At 31.6% G+C, this 21,506-nt stretch overlaps 2 protein-coding genes across 5 annotated transcripts in view; one reads left to right on the forward strand and one right to left on the reverse strand.

Moving 5' to 3' along the window:
- On the reverse strand, positions 1 to 20,111 carry Rev1 (Rev1 DNA directed polymerase). 4 transcript variants are annotated; one of them, XM_067284510.1, is made up of 15 exons: positions 14,279 to 14,339; positions 12,837 to 12,893; positions 11,650 to 11,779; positions 11,409 to 11,577; positions 6,917 to 7,476; positions 6,523 to 6,850; positions 5,764 to 5,918; positions 5,567 to 5,686; positions 5,165 to 5,487; positions 3,959 to 4,132; positions 3,724 to 3,888; positions 1,599 to 1,805; positions 454 to 793; positions 286 to 388; positions 1 to 214 (listed from the first exon to the last, which is right to left on the reverse strand). In XM_067284510.1, exons 2-15 carry the CDS (start codon positions 12,882 to 12,884, stop codon positions 94 to 96), a joined length of 2,943 nt encoding a protein of 980 aa, XP_067140611.1. In that variant the 5' UTR covers positions 12,885 to 12,893; positions 14,279 to 14,339; the 3' UTR covers positions 1 to 93. The 4 variants fall into 4 exon arrangements, with proteins under 4 accessions (XP_067140611.1, XP_067140609.1, XP_067140610.1 ...); XM_067284508.1 differs by lacking the exon at positions 14,279 to 14,339 and adding an exon at positions 20,062 to 20,111 and having other exon boundaries at positions 11,409 to 11,779; XM_067284509.1 differs by having other exon boundaries at positions 5,567 to 5,659; positions 11,409 to 11,779.
- Positions 14,554 to 21,506, forward strand: part of Exo84 (exocyst 84) — a 24,073-nt gene continuing 17,120 nt past the window's right edge. The window contains exon 1 of the mRNA XM_067284513.1: positions 14,554 to 14,630. Within this exon, the coding sequence (XP_067140614.1) occupies positions 14,576 to 14,630 (55 nt within the window). The 5' untranslated portion in view covers positions 14,554 to 14,575. The remainder of the gene's footprint in view (positions 14,631 to 21,506) is intronic.

Consider the following 21,506-nt stretch of genomic DNA (forward strand, 5'->3'; position numbering starts at 1 on the left):
TTGAGCAACAAACATTTTTATTAAAAATTTGTGGTTTTTTACATTTTGTTGTATTAACAATAAAACAATTTTAAGTATATATAAATATAATACTCAAAACCCAATATCTATTTTTAACACACTTCCATATATCTGCATCATTGTCGATTGAACTGAGCTTACTATGTTCTTAAACATCGCCTGCCAGTCTTCATTGGATGTATTCTTTACTAACCTGCAAATATGTGATCGTACGTAAGCAAATTTCTTCTAAAATCGTGTATAAAAAATAAAAAACATTTAAACCTGTGTAAATATTTAATTATCCTGTCTAATTTTTCTAAATTCTTTTCTTTCGCGACATCAACCATGTACTGTGAGAATATTGTTACGTCGTCGTCCCGCGGAACTAAAAAAATTTACACGATTTAGTCTTTTTTATCATAAACAATAATTTTATTAAAAAAAACTTACCAGGCGAAAATTCTACCCATTCCGATAGTAACTGCTTCACGTCATCTAAAGAGGTGGCACCGCACAGATTAGGTTTCCGAGTGCATTCCTCCTTTGTAATTGTCGCACTTTTTATAACCGTGTCTATAGTTTTTGTACGGAGATTGTTTGTGGCACTTTTCATTTTTGTCTTAGTTTTCTTCCGAGTTTTATTTTTGCTAGTTGGAGACTTTTTGGGTGATTTAAATGGGCTTTTTATAGGAGATTTCTGCATCAATGGGTGAATGCTTCTTTTGCTGTACGCATCCATTATTTCTTGTTTTACTTCGTTCGGTAGAACATCGAATACTGTCTGATCAATCTAAAATTACAGAATAAAACAATATAAGCAAAATTCAAATCAATTGCCAAATTTCCAAGTTTTTTCAGACTTTAGTCTCTCCTCAACTTAAAAAGAAGTGTTACAGTTTGAGAGCTTCTTTTTGACAATGCACTTTGACCATGTAGACTCAGCGAATGTGGCAGATTGTTTGATAAGTAGACTGTGAAACGAGTTGTACTTAAATTATTTTGTACAGCTTGTAAATCCCCAATTTGTGTAACTTTAGTCTAATTCAGAGCTTAAACATTTTCCATTTGCAAACCTCTTTTACCCATGAAAATTTTATGCAACCGGTTAGATAGGTATATAAAAATAGATATACAAATAAAATCACTTGCTGATGATAAATCATAAAGCAATTCTATGTTATATATATATTACCATTTATTAAAGTGAAAGCAAATTTGCATACTAATGAGATAGAAGTACTCATATTTATGTAAAAAATTAAATCTTGGCTGAATATTTTATACTGCCAAATGCATGGCATCTTCAACATTTTTCGTGATTATTGACTTGATAATTGTCAATGCTGAAAAGCTGCTTTATATAAATATCTAGTACAAAAGTTTTTTGTGATCCCGCATTTGGTTTGCGACCCCCTTTCGGGTCAAAACCCACAGTTTAAGAAGCCTCGGTCTAACTGTGTATAAAGATTGGTAAATTTCAAGAATTAATTAATTATTTATGCTTAGGCCAACTTATACACAAACTAATGAATTATTTATTCTAACATTTCTGAGAATATTTTATAATATAGACTTAAACAAATTTTAAATCATACCTGTGAAAAATTTGGAAGAGCAACGTGCTGTATTTCATTAGACCGGTTGTTGTTTTCGGAATGATTTTCAGCAGAGTTTAATTTATCTGCCGACGAATTGGATGAATTATTAGTTCCAAAATTAATATCTTTGCCTTTGCTTTTGTAATGAAGGGTAATTTCTTTCTGTAAATCTTCTGGGAGTGATGCAAATATATCAGGATCAATCTAGGGAAAAAAGAAAAAATACAAATTTCAAAATTAATGATAATTTTTTCATTATATTACTTTTAGGAGTAACTGTGACCTTTATTAATGGAAAATGGTTATAAATTGTGAAGTATTTTTACTCTTGGAGCCACTACAAACACTTCAATGTCTCACGACATGCTGTAGAGCAGGGATGGGCAACCTGCGGCCTGCAGTAATATTTTTTGCGGCCCGTGTGGCATAAAATATGAATAAATATATCAATTTCCCAGCTTAAGGAAGTATTCAACAAAAATTTAAATGTTATTTTCTACAACTTATGAATAGTTTTTCGCAATGAATTTAGTAAAAATTAAAACACGAAACCGGCTAACAGACACATCAAAACTAATTTAAAACTAGCAGTGACTAATATTTAACCATATATTTCCAATATATTACGTTTAGATCAGTGCCAGAAGCTATATTAAGTATACCTATGCTAATTTATAATTATATATGAATAAAGAATTGTGATTTACCGACATTTTCCCCCTCTTTTCTCTTGCGTGCGGCCCCGCATCAGTTCAAAAGTTTTGAAATGCGGCCCTTACGTAGAAAAAGTTTGCTCATCCCTGCTGTAGAGAGTCAGAAATGCAATCCAAAAATGTGGATTGCTGACAAAGGTCATCTGCTTGTTACATGACAAAACTAAAGCACATGCTGCAAAAGCAACATAGCAGTTGATTCTTTTTTAAGTGGGAAGTTTTAGAGTATCTCACCCAGTCCAGACCTTGTTCCCAATGATTATTTAAAAACTGAACAAATGATAAACATCTAGCCAGCAAAATGTTTGATACTGAATGGGTGAAAGACAAAATCATTATCTTAATATATTGTTTTTTGTCTGTATTCTGATTATACTACACTAGTCTGGTTCTAAGACCCACAAAAACAGATTAATCACACTTTGATTACTAGTTTATTGGTACATTTAAACTATTACTAAGCCAAAATGCATTTTGACCATATGAATCTCTTCAGCTGACTACGAAATAACAAACATAATTATTGCTACACACATTGAACATGCATAAAAATGCAATTATTGCCAAAACAATAGACTTAACATCATTATGGGCACCCAAGTCATGTTAATAATAATTTAGGATGAGAATTAGATAAATCCTGGTATAATTATTTAAAAATTAAAGCAGAAATGATGTAATATAAGGCATTAGTTTCATTGAGTGTCTGTAGAAGCCAAGAAAATTTTAACACTAACATTGTTTGTAACAGTGGTTAAATTAATTGATTTATACCCATATAATTGTACTAATTTGTTATGATTTAAAGTCAAATAAAGTAAAATGTAATGTAAATGTCAACAAGCTCCATGCAGTTGGAATGTCCGAAACCTGTAGGAATGCTACATAATTCCTTTTTATAGGCATTATGCAGCATTCTACAGGTTCTTACAGAATTAAAAAATACATGTTGGACCACCAATGAACATTTTTTGGGTTATTTATATGGCCACTTTATTTTAATAGATTTATAGTATGTATTCTATAAGAGCATTAGAGCACCCTAATCATGTTAAGTCTGTTATATTTCAATAATGGCATTTTAATACATAATTATTGCTAAAAAAAAAGCAGATTTAATATGTTTGTTACAGTCAAAATGCATTTTGGTTTAGCAATAGTATAAATGCATCAATAGACTAGTAAAGTGAGTAGTATCAACAGAATGCAAAGTGGAGATGTGGGACATAAAACTTGTGTGTCTTGTATGTAATACTATATATATAATTTTAATGCCATTACAAATTTCTCAGTGTATAGTAACTTTTCAACACCGTGTATTTAAGAGAAAGTTGCCTGAAAGCCAAAATTCTGTTATCCATCCAGTAATAAATCTAAGATATAAATAAATTTTGTATTTTTGCACTTACTTCTGGCAAATATTCATCTTTGGTAGAATTATCAAAATTTGAATTCTGGCATTTTGGTAAACTTTTATTATCACTCGGCCCTTGATTGATAAACGAAAGCAGGGTCTGATTCTTTTCGGTAACTTTTTCGGATGACTTCTCCAGTCGACCTATTTGTATACCCATCTTAAAAAAAAAGTTATAGAATTTGCATAATTTTACAATTATTAATAAATTATCTATTAAAAAAACTCACTCCTCTTATGTTTTCTGGATTTATCTTGAGATTCTGTAGTAGAACAGTACATGCTTTGCTAATAGTTACTGAATTATTCGTTGCATTTGCTAACTGAAGTGTTTTCGTGATATTATTGCACACACCGTGGCCCATAAATTTTGATGTTTCCTTGGGTGCATCATCCTTTCTGATCTAATTTAAATAAAATAACTTAGAAATACTTCATATGGTAATAGCAATAATAAATTATTAGTAAGAGTACTCTCACACAGATACTGTACATTCCAATATGCATCAGTCTCGGCCCCAACCAAAACACTAAACGGTTTAATAAGCTTTTACCAGAAAGTCTGGCAACCGAACAAGACAGCAGAAGCAAACAGTGCTATATTAGCATTTGCAGATTTATTTTGTCAAAATAACTTTGGGTTAATAAAGATGAATAGTAAAAACGATATTAATCATATAATTATGAAGGTGGCCGTATTGATTCATCAGAGCTTACCATATCTATAGTAGCCTGATGTGTATGATGTACTGTACATTGGTTGCTGTACTAATGAACTCGTCGGTGAATATCGGAACACATTTTAAGCATATTATGGTTCACCGATGTGCTCTTTGATGCATACTGAAATCTACAGTGAGCGTATAATACGAAGTCAAGCATCGTCTGTTTATTTCTCACCTCCCTTTGTTAGTTCTCAAGTTGTAAAAATCAGTCTTTTCATTTTTGTGTCAGATTTTGTATTACAGTAGAGAGTCATTAATCCGAATCAATTGGGGACTGGGGTTGTTCGGATTAGTGATTTGTTCGGATAACTGATTACATACGAAAAAATATATTAACCTGTCCGATGTTCAAATGTTTCTCTGCTGCGTGTCGCTTCGTGTTGAATTTTCGTCGATTTTAAGCGTAACGAAAATTTTTATAATAATAATCGAGACTATTGTATTGTTAAAAATTATTTCTTTATTTTGTACAAACAAAATAAATATATTGAAGAATATAAAAACATGAAAATTATACTTTAGAAGTAAATCTAGTATCAAAAATGTTCGATTCAGCACGACACAGTCTGACTGAAAATCGTTCGGATAACCGGCGATTCAGATTACCGGGGTTCAGATTAACGACTCTCTACTGTATTTGAATTTTTGGAATTTATACATTATAAATTTTTTAATATTTTATAAATATTTTCAGAATATATTAAACCAAACCTTTAACTTCAATGTCACAGATTTTCCTTTCGCTTCATTTTTCAATAATCTATTTTGAATTTCTTCTGATAATTCTTTTAAAAAATTCGTGGCTTCGTGTAATTCTTTAAATCTCATCCCATAGTTTATTTCGGCAGATACAGATTTTCGTTCGTTATCCATTTTTATCTCTCTGGAATCGATCCCGCGAGAATATTCGTGTAACATTAAGCCTGTCTTTCGCCCGACGGTATCTTGCAGTTTACCGAGCGGTATCGATTGCAGGTCTTCACATGTTTTCAGATTCATTGACTCTAAGGATTTCTGTAGTGCATAACCGACACCTTCGAGATTTATCATCAATTAAATATTTTATTATATTTTTTTGGATAATTTTTAAAATTTTATAAACTACATATGTACCTGGTAAGTCTTTAATTAATTGCTTTTTCATAAATTCATCTTTCTTGTCATCATCTACCATATATTGTCCATTTGGTTTGGCAACTTTGGTAGCTAAACGAGCCAAGAGAAGGTTACTGCCTATATAAAAACTTTAAAAATATTAGAAAAAATAATAACAGATAAAAATTTAATTATAAATTTTACTCCTACTTTACCTATTCCTACAGAAGCCATGCAGCCGGTTTTATCTTCAATTTCTTTCCTTAAAATAGAAGCAAACTCTAAAGGAGTAGCCTTTGTTTCTTCGAGGACTTTGTTGCAATCGATAAACATTTCGTCGCAACTGACTGCTTGTATATCGAGTGTGTAGCTGCAACATTTAAAAAATTATAAACAAAAGTTTAGTTTAATTTAATGAAACTACTACAGAGATGAATCACTGTATAGTATAGAGATTTTAATTATTGATAAGTTGGAATTATTTTCTTTAAAATTTTGTGCTGTAAATATATCGTCAGCAGAATTTGAAAATTCTGCCTTAAAATGTGCTGTATTTAGAGTTTGAATGCCAGTTATGGGCCAGTTTATATTTGAATTGCGGCAATTCAAGGCCACTAGTTATCACCAATGTTGAGAAGAACGTTGTCCATTTTATAATCAAACTCTGGCAAGTGGCTAACTTGGCACAGTATGACATTGGTATAAAACATTGAAGTTGAAGAGCCTGGACCAGAATTGTGCATCTGTAGTTCAATATCTAACAGAACGGAAACAGTAAATGTAATGAAACTCTGGTAAGTCTTTAATTAATTGCTTTTTCATAAATTCTGCCACTGTAGTGTCACACTGCTATCGGACTATAAACCAATCCTTATGCATCAATTCCAGACTGATGCAATTAGAAATTTAAAATTTAACTAAAGAATTAGCATCACTGCTTTAACAAATGAAATATTACTAAGTATCACACTCACCTTGCAACTATATCATATAAAAGTTTCGATACTCTCTTATAACCTTCAAAATCATATGGAATTGTCACTAATTCTGGGCACATCTTTTTTGCTTCACCCAAAAAAAATCCATTTTTTAATCCATATTTTCTGGCTTCGTAATTACAACTTGCAATTTCGGATGTCGATCCAAACTCATCTACTGCGTCAAGTAAGTCATGATTATCACCCAAATTTTTCAGATCTCTTTTATATTTTTCCCTGTAATAATTATACTCGTATTGTCTGTTACTTCCGGGAGGAGGAGGACGAAAGCAACTCCTCGAGTGAGTAACTGCAACTGGTTTGCCTAATAAATTGAAATGATTCAATTAAATTTAAGAATGTCCAAGATAAATAAATCAAATTCGATTACCTTTAAGGTGCGGATGATTTAATAAACTAACAGACACAAAGAAGCAATCCATGTCGATGTGCATAAATATTTTACTATTGATTGTATATACTTCTTCCCTATTTTGGAATTCATTTTTAAGATAATTAAATCCTGGAAAGCTTCTGTTGGAATCATTTCGTAATTCGGCGACGTAAGCCTGAAAATCGGATTTTGCGGTCGAAATATGATGCAGTCTCGAGTGATTATAGAATTCGGAAAGAAAATTGTGATCGCCGGCTCTTAGAGATGATTTAGACTTATCTGAAGGACTTGCGGCGTTTTGATTTTTATGCAAAATTTTATTTTCTTCACTTCTAATACTTGATACTTCTAACTGATTATTATCTAGTTCCTTTAAGTTTGAATTCAAACACCCGGCTTCGAGCAAATCTGTATAATCATCGTCTTTGATTTCTGAATGTGTTGATTTGTAATCGCTATTTATTTCATTGTTATTGACAAAGTTTAATGTCTTTTGATTTCTGCTCAAGTTATAAAGGTAGTAATTAGATTCTGGTAAAAGTTTTCCAGCTTTGATACTGAAATATATAAAGATATATAATAAATTATTTTCGAAAATAATAAAAATAAATCATTTTAAGTCTTGATGTCTTTTTCCAAACTTATCACAATGACCGAAAATGACTTAAAATGATTGTTTTTTCATTTTGTTTTGTTCCTATGTATTAACTCCAATATGAATTTTGGATGTATTACTTGTCCCTCCTCGGTTACATCATTAAGAATGATATTATCAACTTAAAAGTTTATAGCCCGATTAATTACAGTGAATGTTTGGTTGAGTATCATTGTATTAGGCTTTGGGAAGCTCAGTCTTAATGATAACGTAACTGAGGAGGGACGAGTAATACGTCAAAAATGCATTTTGGTTGGTTTGATTTATATGTTTATGGCAATACGACATGTGGGCAATCTGTTGAAGGGGGATGCTTCCCGACAGGACTTTCTAAGGGAAAGTAACCTCTATTTAGGTGCTACAAATGTGAAGAAAACCTAGAAAACTCTACATGGCCAGTCCATTGGTGAGTGACAAACCCAAAATCAACAACTGATGTTCAGTGATGTTATCAATTTGGTTACTGGTGGGCTCCAAAATGCACATTGAAGTTAATACATAGGAATGAAATAAAATGAAAAAACAGTCACTTTAAGTCATTTATGGTTGTGATAAATTTGAGAAAAGGCATTCCAATAGCCAGAAGTACATCAAGATTATTAAAACCAAACAAGAAGCAAACTATACTATAGTTTTTAAGTTAATAATTTTAATAATTTTGACTGTGTTGACCTTAGAACCTTCCTATCTAGAACCTAACCAAAATACTGGAAAATGTAGCTGCATGATTTTAATTTTAAAATTAAAAAGATTGTTAATCAATTAAGTTTAATTTGTAAGTTTTTATTAAAACTTTGATTAATAATTACGTCGTTTAGTGTGCAAGATTTAAATAATAATAATAATTTACAGTAAACAAATGATGAGGTTGGATTAACTATTGGGCAAGAACTTGACTAAATAATGTCATATATACTATATTACAAAATCTGGACTAAAGTTAAGTTATTACACTCCAATTTTGTATTAAATTTATAATGATATTAATTTTTTAATTAATTAATTTGATTTAATACAAGACAAGAGCTTAATGTGTGATATTAATTAGTTAAATTGTAGCCTGATAGTTAATCTGACCTTATCATTTGATTATTAGAATAATTTGGGTTTGGTTGTCTTGGTTGGTATTTACAGTAAGATCTCGACGGTCTATGTTTTTGATAATTGAGATCTTTAATAATACAATTGAGAAATAAAAAGATAAATTTGCAGTCTAAGTAATAAAATTAGGTTTTAAATTTAAAGACAAATAAGCCACTTGTTTAATAAAATTAAAAAATTAGAATTTATTACAGTTTAGAAACTTCTTAGCATAATATTCAGCCATCACATAACATAAAAAGCACTCTGAGCATTACGAACACTTAAAATAAAGAGCATGAAAATCATTTTTACTTGTTAATTTAAATGTGATACAGAAGCTCCCCTACTCGTGAACATTCAACTTACAAACAATTTGACCGTGTGTTTAAAGTTTAAATTTTGCGTGAATTCTGAAGTTCTCTCGCCAGTTGCGAGTTGGTGTCCAAATCAGTCTTTAGCCAATAATAAATAATACATTTTTGGTAAATAAATTAATGAGGATTTATTTCTATTGCATGTTGTCATTTTTCATTTCTGTATGAATTTTGACCTTCCATCACCACTTGTGAGTGGCATTGAAGTCAGTAATGTTGGAGTAAGTTTTTCACTATTGTTTACAATTTTTATAAACTTTTATGATTAGTGCTTCAAAAATGCAATAGTAAATCTAACAGTGGAGATAAATGCAAGAAGTGTGGTTCTATTATTATGGAAACTAAACTTGGCATTATAAAAATAAGGTCATTAGGTGGAAAAAAACTCTGAAATACCCACTATTAAGCATTAGCAAGAGGGTAAATGAACATAATGTATAGCACAGACTCTTATACACCTTTTTACACACAGCCGTTTTTTGCTATCATTCAAACGTTTTCGGTTATTTTTAATAACCTTTTTCAAGAACCGTTACAGTCGAATGCAGTCGTAATTTGAACAAACGTCGCCAATCGTAATGGAACTTTTTTGAAATGCTTCTATTCACGATCTCCTAATGGGAGATTTACAAACCATAAACTTATAAAAATGAAGATAAACATATATCCTTAATACTCATGTCAGCTCATCATTCGTGATAAGTATCACAATAACTTAACTGATTCACCTGCTTATCCGTTATTATACCTACTATACTTGTATAGTAGGTATAATAACGGATATAGTAGGTTACGACCGCATTCGACTGTAACGGTTCTTGAATAAGGTTATTAAAAATAACCAAAAACGTTTGAATGATAGCAAAAAACGGCTGTGTGTAAAAAGGTGTATAAGAGTCTGTGCTGTAAATTAACGCAGTCTTAGAAGAGTGTTAAGTAGGAACATAATGTATTCAATTAGGTATACCGAAGGATCAAACACTAACAATACGTAGTTATTCTGTGTACAAATGTACTTACTTTCTAGGTTAGTTTTTGATTTACGTCAAACCTCAGGAACCTAACCTGTTTGTAAGTAGGGGTGCACCTGTACTAAATCTTATTCAATTTTATTCTTTAAAATTAAAATCCTTTAAAAAATTGTTTACAGATCAGATAATGTTTTGTTCAATTTTGTACTGTACATATGGTCATTAATTTAAGTAAAAATTTCTAATGCTTTTATTCATTTAAAGTAACATACAAAGTAGAATTCAAATTTTTCTAAATCATTATTGTTTCATCTAACTTTGTATACACTCTAACAGCACTTCATGAGCAACAGTACTGGATCAATACTCATTCACTAATAGAAAAAGAAAACAAACATTGCGGTTAGTGACCATTCTCCTCTCTTAAGTTAAGTATGCTCTTAAGCACTCTACTCATTTTTACTCTTGGAATTATCTCATCACTTGATAAGGAGCTAAATAAAGCATCAAGGAAAATTACCATTCACTAAGACAAACTGGTACAATCCATACAATGAACAGATACTAAATTGCATATACCATCCATGTTTTCTTTTAACCGATTTCTACAGGGTGATTCCTGTAGACCTAAAGCCAAATTCATTATAAATCTCGAATGAATGAATGAAAATCAATGAGATTTTCAGGAAGCATACCTTCACTTATGTTGAACATTTCAAGTGCTGGAACCGGATACTGGATGGCAGAAGGCACAACTCAATTCGATTTTCTTTAGAAAAACACCGAACACTGTGGATTTTCACAGAATTTGTTGAACCGACACAGGATTACTTCTAGCAAAACTGAGCAACTTGCCAGATAACATAAGAGTCAACAATGAGAATTCAAAGTTTTTGAGGACTGTGTCATCTCCTAGAATCTGTGGTTGCCACGGCCATCCAATGTTACTGGCCCAGACTTCTTTTTCATTGGCTGTCTTAAGGAAAGAATATATTGTAATAAACAGCACATGATTGATGTCCTAGAGAATAACATTAGGAATGAGAACCAAAACATTGAGATGCATTATCAACAACGTGCAGTGATGTATTGACATATGCCTGACAGAAGGAGGCATTTCCAATACTTGCTGCGATACAATGTGTTCAATGTAAGTGGAGGAATATTTCCTGAAAATCTCATTGATTTCCGTTTATTCAAGATTTATAATAATTTTTATTATAAATCATAAATGAATGAATGGAAATCAAATTTGGGTTTGGATCTATTTGAATCACTCTATAGATAATCTACACAATCTAGAATTTTGCAATTTATATAATTTGAAAAATTCAGAAGTAAAATTAAAATAAATACATTTTAGTTTAGAAAATTTGAGATCAAATTATTAAAATAAAGAATAAAACCTGTCTGTTATCCATTCTGGCCTAACTACTTTTTCGCCCTTCAACTGTCGAATTTTACTAACTGGAAGATTAATGGCAATTATGTGCGTCGTCGTCTTCTGCGAATAATAGTGGTTATATCGACCCCCGTGCAACATCATTAATCTCTTTAATTCTGCAGATGACGGCTCTATAATTATAAATATTATAATTGTTTTAACGTTACTTATGAAATAATCGATATTTAAAGAACGAGCCTTACTTGTATATCCATTAACATAAATTTCAATATTCTGAAATAATTTAGAACCTTCATCGTAGCATAATTCGAAAGGTTTTTGTTCGTTAAACTGATCGTCTAACTTCCTTTTCTTTGCATTCATGTATCCACCCTAAGAAAAATTCAGATTATATAAGAGAAATTTAAAGGAAAATATAAGAGAAGTAGCATATTTTATCTTGAAATATATTATCTTATGATGAAATGTACAACTTTTCATCTAAAATTATAAAAACAGTTTTTTTTATGAGTATAAATTTTACTTATTTAACATTCTTGAAACGTTTCGACTCTATCTTCAGAGCATATTCTGTAGAAAACGTAGCTACATTGCTTCCATAACTAAGTTAAGTGTAAGAATCTTGATTACATTTTCTAGAGAATATACTCTTAAGAAAAAACATTAAATTGTTTAATAATAATTATGCTAATTTCTGCCTTATTGAAGCACAAACAACAGATTTTGATAGTCCCTAATGTTTTCATGTTTTCTTAGCTCATTTTTAGGGAGTTCATATCAAGTGGGACATTCAAATTTTCAATGCTGACTAAGCGCTGATCTCAACATTCGTTAAAAGTAGTTCCTTTTTTCAACATTGAAGTGGCGCTGTTGTCAACGCTGACTTAACACACTCGGCATTTAACAGAGATGTTGACCACTACTTTCCAATGAATTATGGGTGATCGATGCAACATTTGAATGAAATAAATCTTGCCGAGAATGGAATTGTGGGAACTAAGCACTTCGTACTTGAAGTTAAAACGTCGTTGATGACGTCAAATTGTTGGTTTCAACATTCAACACTCGTTTTGAAAATTAGAATGTCCTGAAGGATAAGATTGTAGCTCTGAATGAGATGGTTGGGATCTCATCATAATTATAGACGTGTTCATCACGGAGGCTATATCTTGCAAAGCGTCACACGTAGATTATCGGTTCCTGTGACTTTTTTCACTCCTACAGACATTATCTACAGCTCTGATAAGGTCCCAACTGTCTCATTCAGAGATCGAATGTTACCATATCAACAGCCAAATACTGCTGTTTGTATTCTAGTAAAACAGGAATCAATGCAATTATTGCTTAACAAGAATTGGAGTTTAATATTAGATAAATAATTAAAATTGAAATTTTATATATATTTTATAATTTAGATATATTTTCTTACCCAATCTTCAAATCCCGTCGTTCCAAACTGTTCTCTCTTTCCCGACATATTCGATTTCTAAATTTGAATTACATAAAACGATTAGATAATATTTAAATATTAAAACAAAAAGCCTTCAAATTAAATTATATTCGGTTAATTTTATGTATATAAATATATTTAATTTTTTTTTTTTTTTGGAGAAAATTTAATTAATGCATTAGCATACATGCAGTTTAAAAGCCATTTAAATGAGTCAAAATTATATATGAACAGTTAAACAATTCATAATTCACGAATTACGCGTCCAATTTTCATTATTTCCTTACCAGACTGACCGAATTTTATACAAGTGACTGATAACATTCAATTAAGCTCAATGACAGAAGGACAATTCTAATATGGTATTTTGAACTGGAAAATGTTATAAAACTGAATTTATATGGGCAAAACAATATAGAATGAGAGTATTTACTTATCTAACAAGCAATCTGAGTAATAAATCTAAGAATGATGTGGCAGTGTGAGTGGCACATAACAGTCACGAGCCCACGAATGCGGTATATGACAGCCATGTCCCGCAGACTACATGTTTTAATATACAGCTTTCCCGGAGCTTTGATAATGTAATTTTATTTTCCTAATCGTTATGCAACTTTAAGCAAGCTGATTTTCGCGACAAAAAACATATTGAAACTAAACTCGACCAGTAAAAAAAAATGAGAATAAATTATACATTACCTACTAGTTCGCATATCATTAGCATATATTACTTTAGTACTTTGTATACCGGAAATTATGGAATATGTGAAACTAAGTAGATTTAAAAATAAAAATGCAGCCCCAAACAAAGTGGTTACGACCTTATTGGAGCTGTAGACCGCATTTGTACGAGTAAAACAGTAAAAAGATCAGACAACCGGCAACCCTTTGTAAGATATATAGCCCTCCCAAAATCTCGACAACCCTCAAAAATGGGGTACAATTTAAAAGCAAAAAATTCAGAATTATTTCTTTAAACAATGATAAAAACTCAAGCATTTTCCATTTTACCAGAGATGGACGAAACACAAGAAATGCCATTGCGCCGAATACTTTCGGGTTATATCTACACACTACGCTGCTACACGTCAGAAACGATCACCGGTTCCTTTGGCATTTTTACTCCGAGCGGCACGGCGTAGGGCTCCAACGAGGTCCCGACCGTCTCATCCGGAGCTGCATCCGTAACGGCTCAAAGCCTATGGGTCCATAAGAAAAAATGCACACATCTCTTCGAATGCCTGCGAAATCCACAGGTGACCTGCATCCGTTAAGATCTTCTCACTTAGATAAACCTTGGAAGATCAAACGCAATCTCATGGATAGGAAGGCTTTTTCATCCTATACGCGAGATCCAGCCGACGTCTTCGACAAGTATATAATTTTGATTCATAAAAATGGCGCTCCAGACCAAATTTTACCACAAAAATGACAGAAAAACTTGTGTTTTGGCATCAATTTTCCAGAAATTGGATCCAAAACCAAACCTCTTGGCACTCCAATCAAGTTCTCTATGGATTTAAATACAAGGAAGAACAAAAAAGCTAGACCAGATGAAAGAAAACTATTTAAACATTTTTCCAATTTATAATAAAATAACATAAAAAATAATAAAAATAATTTAAAAACACTTTATGTCGGTGACAGTATTATTAATGTCGTCTGTTTCCGTTACGTTTACATGTTTCGACACGAGAGGGCGTTATTCGCTAAACAAGATGGCGGTGGCTTTAGCTAATAGATTAAGTTCGCTGACATTTAATCCTCACGAATGTAAGTTTTAAAGCAAATTTAATTATAAAACTGTAATTTTGCGAACCCGCTTTCGTTCCTGATCGCTATAAATGCGATGGATCGAAAATTTAGCAGAATTTCTTATGTTTTGATGTGATGGTGGCAATCTTTGGTAATGGTTAATATGAAACAAATACACAGAAAATAGTTCATTTTTAATAAATAAAAAATTGACGAAACTTACTTAAAAACTTCAATATTTTTACGAATTAGACAAATAAACACGTCTAATAAATTCATACATAAATAAACTTTATTTGTGTGTGCGAATTTATTAATTAACTTGTGTAATAGTAATCAATTACAAGTATTAATCTGTTTGGTTCTTGTTAATCCTTGTCCCAGATGATGGCGCCCCCAGGCGAGCAACATCTTGACTAGTTCTGTTTCGGAGGTGTGACAATACACGAAGGGCCCCCTATGCTTTGGCAGCACCTGACCGAAGGGTCGACGTTATGTCCGCGATGACTACGATGGCAAATTTGTCAGGACAGACACAGAAACCATTATTTTTTGTAAGTGGTTGCGTGTGTAGGTGCTTGGGCCCGGAATGGAGATGGTCTGAGACAACTGGAAGAAGTGCATGCTACTATGAATTTAACAATTAACAATACCCATTTATTTACACATACTTTTTACAAATGTATATAGAAGTTGGTTAAGATGCTCAGTTGATGCTAATTAGATAAAACATGTAGTGGAAAAGGTAACACTTATTAACCTGTCAGCTGCGCACTTGATAATCCGAAACAACATCGCTGTTGCATACAGGTTTTGTGGTTTTTAAAGTGGTTTTTCAATTTGCAATATCTCGCTTAAAAATTGTAGTAGATATAATCTGTTTTCGGTTTTCTATCACGTACATATTACACTTTACAATTGTTAACTTCAAAATATTATGTATGTTTAAAAAATTAATAAAATTTAAGATTTAAAATATTTAAAAAAATTGTTTTTTTATAAATATTCCATTAATTTGTTACATACGTTACTTAGACATGTCTATTTTATGTCAAATAAAAAAACTGCAACTTTCTAAATCAACGTAGAGAAATAATACGGCCTATAGATTATAAAGCTGATCGGCATGGGGGGTGGCCTTTCTAAATCTAGGTTAATACACTTTTATTATTGATGATGTGTATTTGATTCTATTTATACGTTATTTAAACTATTGTACTAATAGTAGACTATAATAAGCGATTATTACTTTATTATATTAACGACTATACATGTATATCTTATGTATTATGGAAGTACCACCATAACCGGAAGTACTTTGTTTTTTGAAAGATTTATGGCTGAATGGTTTAAAAAACAAGCTTATTTGTTAAATAGGATAAATATACATAAAAATTTATTAAATTCATGCTAAAAATAGATAAGAATAATGATTTATAATTGTTTGTTTACATTTGTAGCTGACAATGTAGCTCGAAGTTGGTATAACTTTTTTTAAGAAAGTTTCCACCCCACAAACCCAAGTCGATGCTTATTGGTCAAAGGATAGTCATTTAGCTATAATATACTAATTAGAACTTAACGGGCATGCTAACTAGGATATTATTGTCAAATGAACAAAAGAAGGGTCTCCCATAGACTTAACATGGAATGGGGGAGTTTTGTGCCTAAATTTAAAAATACGGGAGTGGTAACAAATATCTTATTCGTTGAAACAGACTTAGTCTATGTAGATAAAAGCCAATCAGTGCTTAAATTGCCACCAACTAGTTAATTACGAAAAAAAATTGACACTTACTCCAACTGGAGTACTCCGCAACAGTTTAACAAAATCTGGTTACTCCAATAGCAGTACTCCGCAAACAACTGGTTAAGATCGTGGATCCCTGACCGTGAGAGAGAAAGAGAGTTTACAATTGTTCGTGCATCAGTAAATACCTTAGTTAGTAGAAGTTGGATCCTTTTCAGAATCTCAGAATTGGTGGATCAATGTACTGGTCCACAAGGTTCGAAAGAAGTTTTGACAAATTGAAAAAGATGGAAGTCCCTTGATGTCTTGAGAAGGGCAGAGGATGGGCGATGGCTACTTAAGCGGTATCCAAAAGGGATTGGGTGAGAACACCAGTCTACAGAGGACGAACTATCGATGATGGCAAACTCTCTGTTACGTCATCGGACTCGTTCTTTTTATTCTGGGGGTCCTTCCCTCACCGCTCTTGCACCTTTTTGGTACTGTTTAGTTCTATGGTTCAATGGCAATTTTTCCGTTATTTCCTGGTGACACATTTGATGTGTCACCTTAAACAAGGAAGCAAGTCTATGGGAAAAGTTATAATCATATCCTTTATGATTCTTTTTTCTTTAGAAAAAATGTTTTTATCAAGTCTGGGCTCTCACAGAGGTATAGTCATAAATTGAAAAATGCCACAATGCTAACCAGCACATTGGGTTTGAATCGCTGCCATCCATGGCGTTTTGTACGAATGAAGTGCAACTTTATGGTCCAGTATCTGTAAAATGAGCAATGTATTTGTAATTGGTGCAAAAAATTGTGCAAGGAGTAAATTTTTTTTTTTTTAATGAAGTATGAGGGCTTTATTCTGCTTAAAAAAGAAGTACCGGGGTGCTGCCCTGGCACGACTACATTACCGGTCTGTTCAGAAATGCTTACCAGTTCAACTGGGTGTGGTTCAAAAATGTTACCTGTAAAGTTTTCAGTTGCTGTCGGATCTCGCCTGCTTTGAGGGCGGGTTAGAGAGTGACCGGCTGACTAATGATGTCATTAAAAAATATTATCAACCGACTAATTGGTAAGCGTTTCCAAACAGACTCTTATTCATTAGAAGGGTGTCGGTAGTGCCATTTACACCGTTTACAGAAGCCTTCAAACGCGAGCCTTTAAAATTTACTTTTTCGTGCAAGAAATGCAATATAAATTTTCTTTTGATAACATGGGGAAGAAAACCTGTTTTTATTTGTTTTATTAGATTTTATTTATATAAAGGGATTGTTGTAAATTACATAATGCTATTTCTATATTTTTCAACAATCATTTCACCCCCTTTAACATTCCACAAGGCTGTTTCACATCCCAACCCTCAAAATTACTTAACTTGTATCCTTGATAGACTCCACTGATTATACTAAGGAGTAATACAGGATGCAGGATACCGAATGTTACATTCTTTCATTAATTATGCATATAATGTGTAGTGATTGATGTAGAATATACAGTTTGATACGCAATACTTCAAAAACAAGAATGAATTATTCTGTTACCTGAGTATTTGAGACCCTAGTACTAAATAATGTTTTCTTAAACATTCCCACCCATTGTAATGCATTGTAACAATTACCTGCATACCCATTTGTTCTCATATGCATTATATAATTTAGTTCACAGTTCTTTAATCAACAATACCATTCCAGTAAGTGCTGTTTTTAATTGCCATTATTGATTGCAGTATGTTTAATATATGTATGTATTATGTCGTACAGATATGCACCAACTTCATGTTGGGGGTACATTCCAAGAAATTTGTTATTATGTAACTTTATCACGAACATCATAGAATGTATTTAGACAAAACTATAGTAGGCTACGTCAGGGTCGTTAGATAGACTAGTCTCGTCACTCCATAGCTTTAAGTGATTAGGGGAATTGCTCGAAATTGAGAGCACGCGTCACTGTTATATACTTTGTAGCTTTCATGTGTATCATCTGTTATTTGCATGCTTTCCTATAGTAGAATATTTTATTTCATTAATAAATTTGTTTTTTATTGACTAAAAGTGAGTCAAAAATGTTTAAATCCTGTTAGACTAAGACTGCTCAAGTGTAAGTTATTTTAGGTTACTGAAATTTAGTAGTAACTAAATCCTGCTTGCATGACTTAAATTACATAACTTCAGTTAGTTCTTCTCTATAACAATGAACTGTTAGGTCCTGAATTACATCTTGGGCTATAAATTGTGCAAGGCAAAGACACTTGTTTAAAGCGAAAGAAAACCAAGCGATCAGCCGAGCAAAACCATTGACATCTTCCTGTTATTTTTATGATAATCATTTCAACAAACTCTTTCTATTAAAAATGTGTATGCATGTAATTCATAAAACAAGAACGTAGCAGGAAAAAAGTTGAAGTAGAAAGAGAAAAATGCAGATTTACCGAGGATGCAATTCATATATAAGTTTTTGTAGTATCGATTACTAAAAAAATGTTTCCACCTAAAACTACTGAAGTTTACTGTGTTTCTCATTGCTTAAATTCTAACTCACACGATTTCAGCTAGCCTGTATATTCTGAAATTAATGTCGGTTTGTCTGATGGCAAACTTCATTCGCTCGAGCCGGGCTGCAGCGTCGAAGACCGTTTCGTACTGCTAAAACTATTCATTTTTTTGTAACTTGCAGGCTATCTTTTTAGAAAACATGTCAATTCCAAAATAAAACTTAAAGTTTTATTTTGGAATTGATTTATTTAACTACAAATAGTTTTGTTGTACTTTAAAAGTAAGACAAAAACGAATAGAAAACTTTCCCATCTTTAATAAAGTTTGTAGTTCATGTTTGCAATATGTTACTTGTTATTTTATTTTTTTCAATTGAAAATTTAAGCATTTTGAAAAAAAAAAAAAAATGCTTGTAAATAAATAAATAAATGACTTTTCTTCCCTCCTTGTAGGTAATTTAAATATTTCTTCCATAAGAAGTTATAATATTTGTCTTTTAAGTTAACAAAACTTACTACAAAAAACACACAAAACTATTATTAAAATGATGAAAACTCGTGATTAAAACCCAATAAATTTGCTTACATTAAAAATTACTACATTTGAACACTTGTTTGATTTTTAGACATTAAAAATAGAATTTGAAATGATTTTTTTATGAGCATTTTCTTATTTTTTCCGTGCAGATGGAGCACAAACATCATATGAAATAAGCAGTTCTCCTTGTCTCTCACTTCTATTGTATTTAGTGAGAGTACATTGACTAATTACTCTGGCTACATGTAACATAATTACAATGAAATGATAAATATTTATATATTTAAACATAGAAAAGTTACAAGTGATTATAAATTTTTCAATTCCATTATGAGGCTTCCAGCACATACCCGTATAATAAATTTAACTGAAAATCAAGAAAATTACTATTTATTCAATAGTTACAAGCAATGCTTTAAAATATAAACAAAAAATAAAATGCACGTTCTTGCTAACGAAATCATCCAGTTAAAATGCCGTTACTATAATATAATGCCAAACAATAGGCTGTATTACTCCTACTATTAATATTTAAATGCTAAGTAATTTGGTCTAGAGGCAGGCATTAAGCATCCTCTCTTATTAAATTTAATAATTAATATTTATTAATTAATTTAGAAAATTCTGGAAGAAAAGAATTGGCTCGGAGTGGAATCCGAACCCGCAAACTCCCACTTACCGTTCAGTTGCGTTGCCGATTATAATACTTGGACCACTGTCTGATCTTTGCCTCCAGAACTATTGATTTAGATGTAACCATTCCGGTTACATCTAAATTAATACACAGATGGGGATACAATACAAACAGCAAGGAAAAAGGAGTTAAAATATAAATTTAACTATAAGATGTTTATTATATAGATTATATCTACAGATTTAATATAAAAGAATTATGGAGTATTATTAAGCATCTAGAAATATTACTGTGAACAATACCTCTTTGCACAAACTCTGCAGTAAAAACTTCACCTTGAAGTTCTAATAAATCACCATGATTTATTAGAAAAAGCTAAAATTCTTAGTCCCAGGCTTTTATAACAGTACAAATATATAAATATTAATATATTATATGTAATATAAATTTATATATATATAAAAGTTGCAATGTATACGATAGATACAATCTTAATAATGCAAGGATATGACCTTGTAATAATCTCGAACATTTTCCTTTTGTAAAAAAGTAATTTTAAAATTTCGGAATAGTTTTCTAATAATTTATTCATCTTATTTTGTATTGAGTATTATTCAGTTTGTAGATAACATTTATTTAAATTACTTAATTCAAAAACTTCTATCTCTATTCTAGTAAATTATTCAAATTATTTATATGCTTCGTGAGCTGAATATAGACAGATTATGACTTAAAATATCTACACCTGTCACGTGAATTAAGTTGCCCATTCACCAAGATAACTTTTGAACGAATAGAAATTTAAGTCTATTTACAATAATTAGAAATTAAACATTCATCCACTACAATAGTCTTAGATGCTAAAGCTATCCAAAGATTATTATTAATATATTTTTTATTACGGTTTCTAGTATTTTAGCTGTTATACTTACATAAAAAATATTATTCACCTACACACACCAGGGTGAAACCATTTAAATCTCCTGCAAACCTTGTAACCGGTGCTGTCAAAGTTCGTACGCGAACGTTTTCGGCCCCTCACTAGGTCCTTCGAGCGAAATTCTTCCTTCTTCAAGAGAAATCGAAGATATTCTTCGATGTAACGGTCAAAAAAAGGAAGAATTTCATTTGAAGAAGGACCTAGTGAGGGGCCGAAAACGTTCGCATACGAACTTTGACAGCACCGGTTACGAGGTTTGCAGGAGATTTAAATGGTCATAAAAAATATTGAAACTATTATTCATATTAAATAAATAGACAGGATAGATTATTGTGCATGGTGCTCCCACTTGCACAGTAACACTTGAGCCAAACACATTTCAACTTTAAAAATGTTTAGAGTTTTCTGGCTGTTTGGATTCAATACTAGGTCCCCAGAATGGTAGGCTGACACCTTAAGCTACGTTCGTATCCATGTAACAATGTCGCAAACAAAGTACTGTTACCAATTGATAAATCAATTCTGATGGGACAAAAAGCCCTGCTCCATA

This window comes from Centruroides vittatus, unplaced genomic scaffold (assembly GCF_030686945.1).
Source record: "Centruroides vittatus isolate TY-2023 unplaced genomic scaffold, ASM3068694v2 scaffold_1209, whole genome shotgun sequence".
In the NCBI taxonomy this organism is placed as follows: Eukaryota; Metazoa; Arthropoda; class Arachnida; order Scorpiones; family Buthidae; genus Centruroides; species Centruroides vittatus.